The sequence below is a fragment of the Heterodontus francisci genome, chromosome 15 (genome assembly GCF_036365525.1).
Source record: "Heterodontus francisci isolate sHetFra1 chromosome 15, sHetFra1.hap1, whole genome shotgun sequence".
Classification (NCBI taxonomy): domain Eukaryota; kingdom Metazoa; phylum Chordata; class Chondrichthyes; order Heterodontiformes; family Heterodontidae; genus Heterodontus; species Heterodontus francisci.
The window spans coordinates 90403877-90417294 of record NC_090385.1 but is presented as its reverse complement, the minus strand read 5'-3'; the positions used below and the strand labels follow the sequence as shown (position 1 = coordinate 90417294).

The following is a 13418-nucleotide window of genomic DNA, read 5'->3' as shown; positions in this document are numbered from 1 at the left end:
GCCCAGATACTCTTGGACATTGACCTCTGGGTTTTGGAGCCCATGAGAGCCCCACCAAAGACTGCTCCACCTATACCTGTGCAGCGGCAGACTTGGCCATCAGGAGAGAAGGCAGCATGTTGGATATTGGCTGAGGAAGTGAGGAAACAGATGAGACATGGGAGCATTTTGTGCGGAGTCCCCACTTCCATATCTCTCATGGGCTAGCTGTACTTCAGAGCTGCCGCTCTGATGGAGAGCAGCTTGGTGCAGATCAATGAATTACTGGAAATACAAGGCTAAAGTATCTTTCATCCTATTTGAGGTTCCAGACATGTTGATATCCAGAATCTACAGACAAGTCAGGCACAGATTCACCTGATTTCTGAGATTCAGTGATTGCCAAGATTGGTGCTCCATGGAGTGAGCCACTCTATCTCTGCAAGAAGACATCAATGTAATGCCCTGCAACACCGACTCACTTGAGGCAAACTGCTCCATTCTCTCTACAATTGTAGCCAGTGTGGAAGGTCTGATAATGCATCTCACATTTGTTGGTGCTCCTCAGTGGTGATCCTTCTCATCGTCGGATCCCTGGTTACCACAACAGTGTCCAGCTGAGTAGAGCTTGGAGAGGGCTGCAGCCTCCCACATGGAGGGAAGGGAATTGGAGGAAGAAATATGTCAGCAAATCCATAGGGTGATATAGAATAATAATCATGGCAGAATTCAACAACTCTCAAATAAACTGGCACAAAGAAGTAGCAAAAGGAGAAAAGGGAATTGAGTTTTATAGTGTATACAGGACTCCTTTCTCACTTACTGTGTAAGATGTCTAACAAGAACAGAATCACTGATGGAGCTTGTAATGGTTAATGGTTAATGATAGGAGAAGTAAGAGTCAGAGAGCATCTCAGTAGTAGTGATCACAACGGAGCAAGGTTCAAGTTTAGGATTGAGAGTAACATAATTAGGACAAAGACTAAGGTAATAGATTGGAAAAGAGCAAATTATGAGAAAAGGAGGGTTGAAATAAATAAGGTAAACTGGGAGAAAATCTTGAAAAACAAAGAAACAAAAACAAATAAAACAGTTGAAAATCTATAGCAACAAAAACTTGCATTTTTATAGCAACGGTAACATAATAAAACTTCCTGAGGCACGTCACAGAAACATTATCAAACAAAATCTGGCATTGAGTCACAGAAGGAGATATTCGGGCAGATGACCAAAAGCTTTGTCAAAGATGTTGGTCTAAAACACATCTTAAAGGAGAAAGGAATGGTGGAAAGTTGGAGAGGAAACCCCAGAACTTTGAGCCTTGGCAGCTACTGGTCATCAATAGTGAAGCAACTAAAATGTTGATAAATATAGGCCAAGAGAATTTTATTCCACTAAAATCCGAAAACAAGAAATCTAATTGTGGGTCACCTTGGATGAATAAAGAATCAATGGGAAAATTGAATCTAAAGAAAAAAATGCACAGCAAGTACTTAGATACTGAAGGAGAAGAGGACAAAAGGGAATTCAAATAACTTAGAACATCAAGAAGACAGAAATAAATTACAAAATTAAATTATCAAGGATTATGAAAATCAATAATAAAGTGTTTTACAGACGTATAAATAATAAATGGAAATTAAAATAAGATAGGGCCACTAAAGAACGAGTACGATATACTGAGAGAGTAATGACTGAAGTTTTGAATAGATACTCTGACTCAGGTTTAACTAAAGATAACAATCACAGAATTGTTACACCACAGATGGAGGCCATTTGGCCCATCATGTCTGCACCGGCTCTCCGAATGAGCAAGTCACCTAATGCCATTCCCCCGCCTTCTCCTCATAACCCTGCATATTCTTCCTTTTCAGATAACACTCTAATTCCCTTTTGAATGCCTCAATTGAACCTGTTCCCACCACAAGCTCAGGCAGTGCATTCCAGATCCTAACCACTCGCTGCATGAAGTTCTTCCTCATGTCACTCTTGCTTCTTTTGCCAATTACTTTAAATCTGTGCCCTCTCATTCTTGATCCTTTCACAAGTGGGAACAGTTTTTCCCTATCTATTCTGTCCAGACTCTTCATGAATTTTAATATCTTTATCAAATCATCTCTCAGACTTGTCTTCTCATAAGAAAACAGTCCCACTTCTCCAACCTATTTTCATAACTGAAGTTCCTCATCCCTCAAACCATTCTTGTGAATCTTTTCTGCACTCTCTCCAACGCTTTCACCCCTTTACTAAAGTGTGGAGCCCAGAACTGGATGCAATACTCCAGCTGTGGCCAAACTAATGTTTTTTACAAGTTAAACATAACTTCCTTGCTCTTGTACTCTATGCTCCTATTAATAAAACCTAGGATACTGTATGCTTTATGAACCACTCTCTCAACCTGTCCTGCCACCTTCAATGACTTATTCACACATAGACCCAGGTCTCTCTGCTCCTACACCCACTTTAGAGTTGTTCCCTTTATGTCATATTATTTCTCCATGTTCTTCCTACTAAAATAAATCACTTCACATTTCTCTGCATTGTACTTCATCTGCCACCTGTCTACCCATTCCACCAACTTGTCTACCTCCTTTTGAAGATCCAAACTATCGTCCTCAGAGTTCACAATGCTTCCAAGTTTGTATCCTTGGCAAATTTTGAAATTGTGCCCTGTATGCCAAGGTCTAGGTCATTAATGTATACCAGGAAGAGCAAGGGTCCCAACACTGACCACTGAGGAACTTCACTACAAACATTCCTCCAGCTCAAAAAACATCCATTATCAACTACTCCCTGTTTCCTGTCACTCAGCTGTTGTATGACTGCTTCAAGTGTGATGTCCCTTTAAGATCTTAGTATGCTAATGAGCTAAGTAACAGTATGTAGTCATGTGACTAGAAGCCAGGTTAACTCTAACTGTAACATCCAGATGAAGGTTATGTAAATAGTTTTGTCTGTATGTATAAATGCTTTAAGATGTTTAGAACGCTGTTAGAGATCTTCAGCCAATTGGACTCCATGCATCTCATTTATGGTGCATATGACCATATAAAGAACTCATTATATGGAGGCAGCAGTGGTGAAAACACAAGATCTACATTTGAAGACCACAGCTAAACCATCGGGTGGCGCAGTGGTTAGCACCACAGCTCCAGCGACCTGGGTTTGCTTCTGGGTACTGCCTGTGTGAAGTTTGCAAGTTCTCCCTGTGGCTGTGGTGGGTTTCCATGGGATGCTCTAATTTCATCCCACAACCAGCAACTTGCAGGTGGCTAGGTAAATTGCACATAGTGTAGGTAGGTGGTAGGGAATGTAGGATTAATATAAATGGGTGGTTGATGGTCAGCACAGACTTGGTGGGCTAAAGGGCCTGTTTCAGTGCTATATCTCTCTATGGCTCTCAGATAGCTGTGAAAACAACCTTCCTACAGCCAAAAGAGAGAAAGTTCAAAAGAAAGATTGTTTCTCCACCTGTAGAAAACAGAGCACTCAATGACAGGCTGCCAATCAATTCCTGTGATCAGGTGAGTCACTGTGCCAAAGGTTTAGAAATCCCAGTTAAAAAAAAGCCTCTGAAGACTTTTTGAAAAAAGCTTTGAAGTGCCAACAAAATTCAAATGTTGTCAAAGGCTCTGTGGGAGACAGTGAAAAAACTGATCCCTCTTCCAGGCTGATCAAAGTTGGTGCCATTACAGGAGGTGTCCAATTGCAAAAAGCACAGGAACCCCCAAACACTGCAGCCAAAGGTTTTAAAGAAACAGTAAACAACTCGAGCCTCAAGAAGAGCTTCCATTCACGCAGCCACAGTAAAATAAATTAAACCACTCGAGCATCAAGAACATAAACAAACTCTAGCAAAAAAAAGCAATTAAACCGCTTATTAAACAGATATGTAAACATACAAGCTAGAGTGCTGAAAGCAAGATAAACAGAGAGCACTCTCAAACACCTGCTCCTTTCCATCCAAGTTGCTAGTTTAAATAAAAGAAAATTTCTTAAAGGGGAAACAGCGTAGAGTGAATCAAACAAGTTTTAAAGGCAGTTTCAGGTCACAAATAGAAAAGTTAACATAAACAGTGCTGGAGGCACTCTCAGAGCTGAACAAAGTTAAATATAAAGCAGAAAGCAGAAAGAACAGTAGAAACATGGACACCAATGCTCCCAACATGAAAAGGAAGGCCATTGATAACCTATCTGAGTTCAAACTTTTGAAACAAAGTACGCAGTTTTGCTTCACAGATGAGGTTATTGTAAAACCAGAGAAGCAGGCAGTAAAATTACTAATAGCACTTGGAAATCAGGGGTTACACAGAGTCAAATCTCTGGCTTATCTGAAGGGGACCAGAAAGATCCCACAAAGATATGGAAAATGCTAGAAGATCAGCTCCAGTTAAGAGTGAACTATAGAATTCTCCACCTTGGAATTGATGTTCCACAGACATTAGCTACAGGAATCAATAGATCAGTTCATCAGTAGATGGCGTAGTAAGGGCAACAAATGCGACTTCTCAGAAACTGAGCTGTCACAGTGACTAATGGAGCTGGTAATTGTCTCAACACCTGTTGAAGCATTTCAAAAAGATCTCTTGGGGAAAAAGGTCACAGCATTGATGTGCTGCTCGAAGATGGCAGGGAATATAAAGCCATTGTAGCTGGACAACAGCATATGCAAGCACTAGGTGCAGTCAACAGTATTGGCACCGTAACCAGGCTGAAAAGAGCAAGCAAGATATTTGTTAAGTGTGGTTTGTCCCACTCACCGTGAAGTTGTCCTGTATTTTGAAACCTGTGCAAGGTGTGCAGTGCAATAGGACACTGGGCCAGCCTATGTAAGAAATCTGGCTCCAAAGATGCAGCCAGAAGTCACAGCAGGACACAAACAAACAGACCGACAGGTGCAACAACAGGGTAACAGCAGCAAGGAGAGATCCAGAGACTTTCTCAAACACGAGCTGATATACTAAATCCACGGTGAAACAGACCTGAGATAAAACTCAGAGTGGAACAATTACCAGCTCAAAGACGAACAGGCATTCCACATTGTGAACCTGACACATTTTTTTTGATGGAGTCAAACAACTGGAAGCTTTTGCTCTATTCGCATCATGTGCCCAAAGCAAGCTGGCAAACATACACTCAGGGTTAAGATTGACACCTGCACGAGTGGAATTATCCTACCAGTCCGTATCCTGAAGGCTATGTACCAGAGTCATTGGAAATCAATAATACAACTGACAATTGCCAAGTTATCTGCACACAATAGGTCACTTATCCCTTGCAGTAGCACACTAACAATGCAATGCAGCTATAGGAAGTCATCATGGAAACCACAAATATTCTACCTGGTAGACATGAGCGGACCAGCAGTGGCAGGACTCCCAATGTGTAGGGACCTCAACATTGTGACAATCCACAAGATCACCAAGCTACCCATTACAGCAGAAGAGAACAATGGTATCCATATTGAGTCAGTCGAGCGATTATAACAAATGGACCCAGACTGGGTCAATGCCATGGGAGGCTCCAAAGGCGATGCTGTACTGCACCTCAGAGAGGATGCACTCCATGTGTCCAGCCCCTTGATGTCTGAGATTGAATCTCATTCCTTTCAGGATTTCAGTCGTTCTGGTTTGGAGAGTATCAGACCCTTCTCAGAGAGATCACACCAAGAGAGTGAAGGTCCAAAATCAGATGGTGAAAGTTCTTTGTCAACAGGCAGTGTTTGCTCGTGCTCCAGCTACTCAGAAGAAGAGACTGACGTTGTAAGCATCGAGAAGCAAAGGCTGGCAGTGGGGAGCACTGCCAAAGGGACATCTCCATGGACCGGCACTCGTTTGCAGACACTGGTCAGCATCAAACGGTGCAGTTTGGAAATCCAGCAACAGCACAACTATGCCATGCCCTCACTTCTGCTCTCTAGAGAACTGCCAGCACCACAACAAGCCAGAACAGACAGGTACCTCCATGAAGCCAAGTACTCCTTGCCCAACAGGTCCTCAATCTTGAGTCCCAGGCCTTCGGATGTGGAGGATGAGGAGAGGCAAAGGACAGCACTGTCCTGAAGAGGCAGAGGAGGAATGAGTTGAAGCATTGTCTTTGGCTCTTTGAGATGAGGTGCTGTAACTTTCCAAGAATGACAAGGTCTCAAAAGTGGTCATTCTGAAAAAGCAACAGAGTATGTGAGCAGGCTGAAGGTAGGGCAACAGAAACTAAATGCAGAGAGGGAGAAATTTCGGAAAAAACAGTAACAGATGAGATGCAAACTCCCTGAATAAGAGTTGTCAAACCACCAAGAGCTCTGGATTTATTTGCCCTACATTTCCCCTTCAAGGGAATATACCCCTGAAAATGCCCAAACTATATCTTCTTTGAAGGTAGCCCATTGTTCAGCGACAGTTTTTTCCTCCAACCTTTGATCCCAATTTATTCAGACCAGATCCATTAAAGTCATTCCCCGATGAAATTGGCTTTCCCCCAGTTAATTATTCTTTTTCTAAGTTATTCTTTGTCCTTTTCAATGACTAACATAAACCTTATGATACCATGATCACTGCCCCCTAAATGTTCTCCTACTGATATTTGATCTACTTGGCTCACCTGATTCCCAAGAAGCAGGTTTAACAGTGCGTCCTATTCGCATTGCACTGGAAACATATTGCTGTAGAAAATTTTCCTGAACATACTCTAGAAACTCTTACTCCTCTCTGCCCTTTACACTTCTACTATCCCAGTCTATATTTGGATAATTAAATTCTCTAATTCATGCATCTCTCTGCAATTTCCTTGCAATTTAGTTCCTCTTCATCCTTTCCACTAGTTGGTGGCCTACAGACTACAGTGAGCAATGTAATTGCACCTTTTTTGTTCCTTAGTTCTAGCCAAATAGATTCCATTCATGACTGCTCAGGGATAGCCTCTCTCTCCAGCACTGCAATGCTCTGCTCAATCAATACTGCCATCCCTCCCTCTTTTCTTCCTTTCCTATCAAAATAGACAGTTCACTAGAAGATGAGCTTAAAGACAATATGAATCCATTTGGGACAGAAAGGGAAAAATATAACTGGTAAACTAGCAAAACTGCGAGAGGATGAAACTGCAGGTCTGGATGGTATACACCCATGCATATGGAATGAGTCTAGGGAGGATATAACAGAGTCATTAATTTATAGATACAGAAGTTTCTTAGAAGAGGGGGCCATGCCAGAGGAGTGGTGAACAGCTAATGTTCTTCCTACATACAAAAAGGGAGAGAAAACAAAACCGGGAAACTATGGACCAGTCAACTTAATGTCAGTGGTTGGAAAGATTCTGAAATTGATACAAAAAAAGTCATAGACGAGCAGCTGGAGACATAAAATAGAATTTAAAAAAATAGTCAACATGGATTCCGAAAGCCTAAGTCATGCTTAACTATCCTGACAGAATTCTTTGAAGGGGTCATGGAAAAAAGTAGACAAGGGCAATGCAGTATATGTCATCCAATTGAATTTTCAAACGCCTTCGATAAGGTATCACATGGGGTAGGCTTATATCAAAGATTAGGACATGTGGAGTCAAGGGACAAATAGCTGAATGAATATCAAATTACTTAAAAATAGAAAGCAGAGAGTCGTTGTACAGGGTAATTATTCAGATGGGAGGAAGATAGAAAGCAGTTTTCCAGAAGGATCAGTGCTGGGACCACTGTCATTCATAATTTACATTAATGATTTGGACTTCGGAACAATTAACTCAAAATTTGCAGGTGATACCAAACTGGGGGATATAGCTCACACTGAGGAAGAATACAATATCATACAAGAAGACATTAGAAAACTTTCAGACTGGGCAGTTAAGTGACAAATGAATTTTAACATAGATAAATGTGAGATGATGCACTTTGGTAAGAAAAGCAGAACCATCACCTACACCTTAGAAAAAATAAACTGAATGGCGAAGAGCAAAGGGATCTAGTGATACAGGTGAACCAATCATTAAAAGCAGCATCACTGGTCAGCAAAGTATTCAAAATGCTAATAAATCATTGGGATTTATTTCTAGGAGCACAGAATTCAAAAGTAGTGAAGTCATATTTAACATGTACAGGACCCTGGCTAGGTCTTAGTGTTACGCACAGTGCTGGTGTCCAGATTCTAAAAAGGACAGAAACATTGGAGAAAAAAAGATTTACAAGAATTGTGCCAGAACTGAGAGATTATAGCTGTAGGGAAAGATAGAACAGGTTGTTTTTTTACTTTCGACAAGAGAAGACATAGTGGTCTTTAAAAATTATGAATGAGTTGGGCAGAGTAAATGTGGAGAGAATCCAAAACTCAGAGCCATAAGTTCAAGATGGTTACAAACAAATCCAATACAGAAATAAAGAGAAATTATTTTACTCAGCGAGTTGATATAATGTGGAACTTGTTACCACAAAAAGTAATTGAGGCAAATATCTCAGATACTTTCAAAAGAAAACAAGATAAGTACATGAGAGAAAAGGGAATAGAAGCATATGTTGAAATGCAGAGATGGAGTTTGATAGAATGGGAGTGTGGAGTAAAAGCACCAACACAGACTAGTTGGGCCAAATGGCCTGTTCAATGCTGTATATTCTATATAATTCTATGTACTCCCCACAGCTGTCCATACTACCACTGTGTTGCTCTTGTTCACTTGTGAAGTACGAGTCTTCAGGTGAAAACCCAACTATGAGTGGAATTTTAACATGTGCATGGCTTTGGGTACAGGTGAGAGGGGGTTAAATCAGGGGACAGTGACAGCACGGCAGGAAATCAGCTCCAACCTGTTGACTTCTGCCTTTCACTCCTCTGTGTTAGACTGTATGCCACAAACCACTTGGGAGAGGCCAGTTGCCAATTAAAGTATGTTAATCACTCCGTTCAAGTGGTTTAAGTTTAATGTTGGGTCCACGGGTTTCCTGGGCTTCCTGAAAGTTGCCAGGGAAGGCAAGGTGAGAGCACAGTGGCAACTGAGGGGCTGAATAAATAGTGAAATAAATACTCTGTACTTACAGCTACTTTCTTAACTGTGAGTGGGAAAGTGTTTGTTCACAATACTTTTACTGAAGGTTACTTTCTACACTTTGGAGGTTTTCTCAATTACATCAGGATGAGTGGCACTATAATTGCCAAAGATTGGACCTTGGACATGGACCAATGTGACCACCACCAACACCAGCAGAGAGGGGAGCAGCACTGGTACTTACTGACTGACCCACTTCCTAAGAATGGATTGGTCACTCCCTCCAACTCACCTCCTGTAAAACTGGTAGAGGGTGGGTTGATTGGGTTTGAAACTTTTCACCCAACTCAAACCCACTCATTCTTGGGGGTTAAACTCACCATCTTTGGTCATCTTTGGCTAAACCACCAGGTAATCTAGGATGAGCTGCACCATGAACACTTCGCCCAGTTGTTTTCCAAAATGGCAGTTGGGTCCTTTCTGCATCATAACACCTCAATTTGAATATTAAAGAGCCTAATGCCCAAAACAGGCGGGCCCGATCACTGCTCAGTAGTCTGCTGGCCTCAGCATGGTACTGACTGGATCAGGATCGGGAACAGGGACAATATTCCTCTACAACCTTTGGAGTGTTACCATCTGGCTGACCCAGTGAAAATATTAATAGACTAAATGGTGGCACAGTGGCACAGTGGTTAGCACTGCAGCCTCACAGCTCCAGTAACCCAGGTGCAGTTCTGAGTGCTGCCTTTGCAGAGTTTGCAAGGTCTCCCTGTGAGCACGTGGGTTTCTGCCGAGTACTCTGGTTTCCTCCCACAGCCAAAAACTTGCAGGTTGATAGGTAAATTGGCCATTGTAAATTGCCCCTAGTGTAGGTAGGTGGTAGGAGAATTGTGAGGATGTGGTAGGGAATATGGGATTAATGTAGGATTGGTATAAATGAGTGGTTAATGGTTGGCACAGACTCAGTGGACCAAAGGGCCTGTTTCAGTGATGTATCTCTCTATAACTCTAAATGCTGAATATGTCCAAGCAACAAAAAGCAGCAATCAATGAGACTAATAGGATGTTGAATTACACAATCAAAATAGTAGAACATCAATGAGGAGGTAATGTAATTCACCATAACTATATAACAATGCAAATCATGAGCATTATATTGAGATAAATCCTGCTGGAGTGGGGCATCTCACAGCATGGGTTGTTTATTAGACCTTTTCCAGCATCCAACCACCATTAAATTGTATGGTTTTTCAGACGCTGAATAACATTTTCCACCAGAATTCCCGCTGTGGATCCAAGTATTGATTATTAATTACTGTGTCCATACACTGGAGCATTGTAATTTCATATCTAACAGATGATTGATTTCAGAGAGATGGTTAAGGTTGTGTGACCCTGGTTGATTTATTTTATCAGTTCTGGTTTACCTGATTGTGCAACCTCTGAAACAGGCTTGTCTTGTACATGAGCCATGTGTCCAAGGATGGAGAAGATGGCAAATCCAGCAAACACACTCGTAGCACAATTAACAACACAGACAATGATGGTATCTGTGTAACAGTTGTTGTGGAATTTGTTGTAGGATGACAGTGTTATTAAAGTGCCCCAACTCACTCCAAGAGAATAGAAAATTTGCGTTGCAGCATCTTTCCAGACCTGGTAATTCGAAAGTAGAATTAGTCAGGAGTGTCAGATTTTACATGAACTCTGGCAGCTGTGGTAAGCTTATCTGCTTCTAGTTCCATAATAGCCGAGTCCTCCCCACCCCCAACCACAATATCATTAGACCCACCCTATCACCATCTGCTCCACGACCACCATCTCACAATCCGACCACCATCTCACCAATCGACCACCATCTCACCCATCGATCACCATCTCACCCTCCGACCATGATCTCACCATCCGACCACCATCTCAGCCATCGACCACCATCTCACCCTTCGGCCACGATCTCACCCTCCGGCCACCAACTCACCCTCCAACCACCATCACACCATCCAACCACCATCATCACCCCCCACGACCGCCATCTACAGCCTCCAACCACCATCTTCCCCCCCGACCACCATCTCACCCACCGACCACCATCTCCCCTCCGACCACCATCACACTTCAGCCCCCCGACCGCCATCTACAACCTCCAGCCACCATTTCACCCCTTGATCACCTTCTCACCCTGTGACCAACATCACACATCCAACCACCATCTCACCCTCCGATCACCATCACACCTTCCGACCAACATCTCACCCATCGACCAACATCTCACCATCGACCACCATCTCCTCTCCGACCACCATCTCCTCCTCTGACCACCATCAATATCCTCCAACCACCATGTCACCTTCCGACCACCATCTCACCCCCCGACCACCATCTTCCCAAATCACCATCTAACCCACTGACCAGCATTTCACCCACCGACCACCCACTCACCCTCCGACCAACATCTCCCCAAATCACCATCTAACCCACCAAACTGCATCTCACCAACTGACCTCCCACTCACCCTCCGACCACCATCTCCCCAAATCACCATCTATCCCACCGACCAGCATCTCAACCACCGACCACCCACTCACCATCCGACCACCATCTCATCCTCTGACCACCATATTCCCCGCTCCCCCCCAACGACCACCATCTCACCTTCCCAACACCAACTCCCCTCCGACCAACATTTCTTCCCCTCACCACAATCTACACCTTCCAACCTCCATCTCCCCTCCAACCACCATCAAAACCACCAACCACCATCTCCACTCTGACCACCATCTACACCCTCCAACCACCATATCCCCTCAGACCACCATCTAATCTTCTAACCACCATCTCCCCTCCAACCACCATCTTACCCTGTGACCATAATCTCACCCTCTGATGATCATCGCCCCTCTGACCACCATTTCACCCCCCGACCATCATCTCATCCCTCTGGCCACCATCTTCTCTCCGACCAACATCTCACAATCTGACCACCATCTCACCTCCAGCCACCATCTCACTCTCCGACCACCATCTCATCCCTCGATGACCATCACACCCTGCAACCACAATATCACCCTCTGACTAGCATCTCAGCCCCGCACCACCATCACACCATCCGACCGCCATCTCACACCTCCCCTCCCCCACGATCTCATCCGCCGAACACCATATCACCCTCTGACCAGCATCTCACCCACCGACCACCATTTCACCCTCCGACAACCACCTCACCCTGCCACCACATTCACACCCTCCGACCACCATCTCACCTTCCAACCACCATCTCATCCTCCGACCAGCATCTCACCCACTGATCACCATCTCACCCACCTACCAGTACCGCACCCTCCGCCCAACATCACCTTCCGACCACCATCTCACACCCCTGACCACCATCTACAACCTCCAATCACCATCTCCCCTCCGACCACCATCTAACCCGCCACCATCATCTCGCCCCCGACTACCATCTCACCCATTGACCAACATCGAACCATCCAACCACCATCTCACCCACCGACAACAATCTCATCCACCGACCATCAAATCACCTTCCAATCACCATCTCACTCTCCCACTACCATCTCCCCCCTGACCACCATCTCACCCATCGACAACAATCTCATCCACCGTCCACCATCTCATCGTCCAACCACCATCTCACCCTCCAACCACCATCTCCCCTTCGATCACCATCTCACACGCCGACCATTATCTCACCCAGCGACCACCATCTCACTCTCCGACCACAATCACACGCTCCGACCACCATCTCACCCACTGACCACCATCACATCCTCCGACCACCATCTTACCCTCCGACCACCATCTCACCCCTCGAGCACCATCTCACTCCCCGACCACCATCTCATCCCCCAACCACCATCTCACCCTGCGACCACCTTCTCACCCTCTGACCAACATCACACCCTCCGACCAACATCTCTCCCCCCCACCCCCGACACCATCTCACCCTCTCACCACCATCTCTTCCCCAAATACTATCTCCTCCCCTTAGCACCATCTCACCCTCTCACCACCATCTCCTCCCCAAATACTATCTCCTCCCCTTAGCACCATCTCACCCACTGACCACCATCTCCCCTCCCACCACCATCTACACACTCCAACAAACATCTCCCCTCTGACTAGCATCTAACCCTGCAACCACCATCTCTACCCAGACCACCATCTCACCCACTGACCACCATCTCACCTTCCGACCACCATTTCCCCAGACCACCATCTAACATTCCGACTATTATCTTCCCCTGAACACCATCTCACCCACCGATCAACAGATTCCCTCCGACCACCATCTGACCCTCCGACCACCATCTCACCCAACAATCAACATCTCCCCTCCGACCACCATCTCACCCTCTGACCACCATCAGACACTCCGACAACCACTCACCCTCTCACCAGCATCACACCTTCCGACCACCAACTCGCCCTCCACCAACATGTTCCCCTCTGAC

At 44.6% G+C, this 13418-nt stretch overlaps 1 protein-coding gene across 1 annotated transcript in view; it reads right to left on the bottom strand.

Annotated features, from left to right (window-relative positions):
* The window catches only part of LOC137377786 (sodium- and chloride-dependent neutral and basic amino acid transporter B(0+)-like), a 111040-nt gene that overhangs the window by 55348 nt on the left and 42274 nt on the right, over positions 1–13418 (bottom strand). The window contains exon 8 of the mRNA XM_068047845.1: positions 10374–10602. Coding sequence (XP_067903946.1) covers positions 10374–10602 — 229 coding nt within the window. The remainder of the gene's footprint in view (positions 1–10373; positions 10603–13418) is intronic.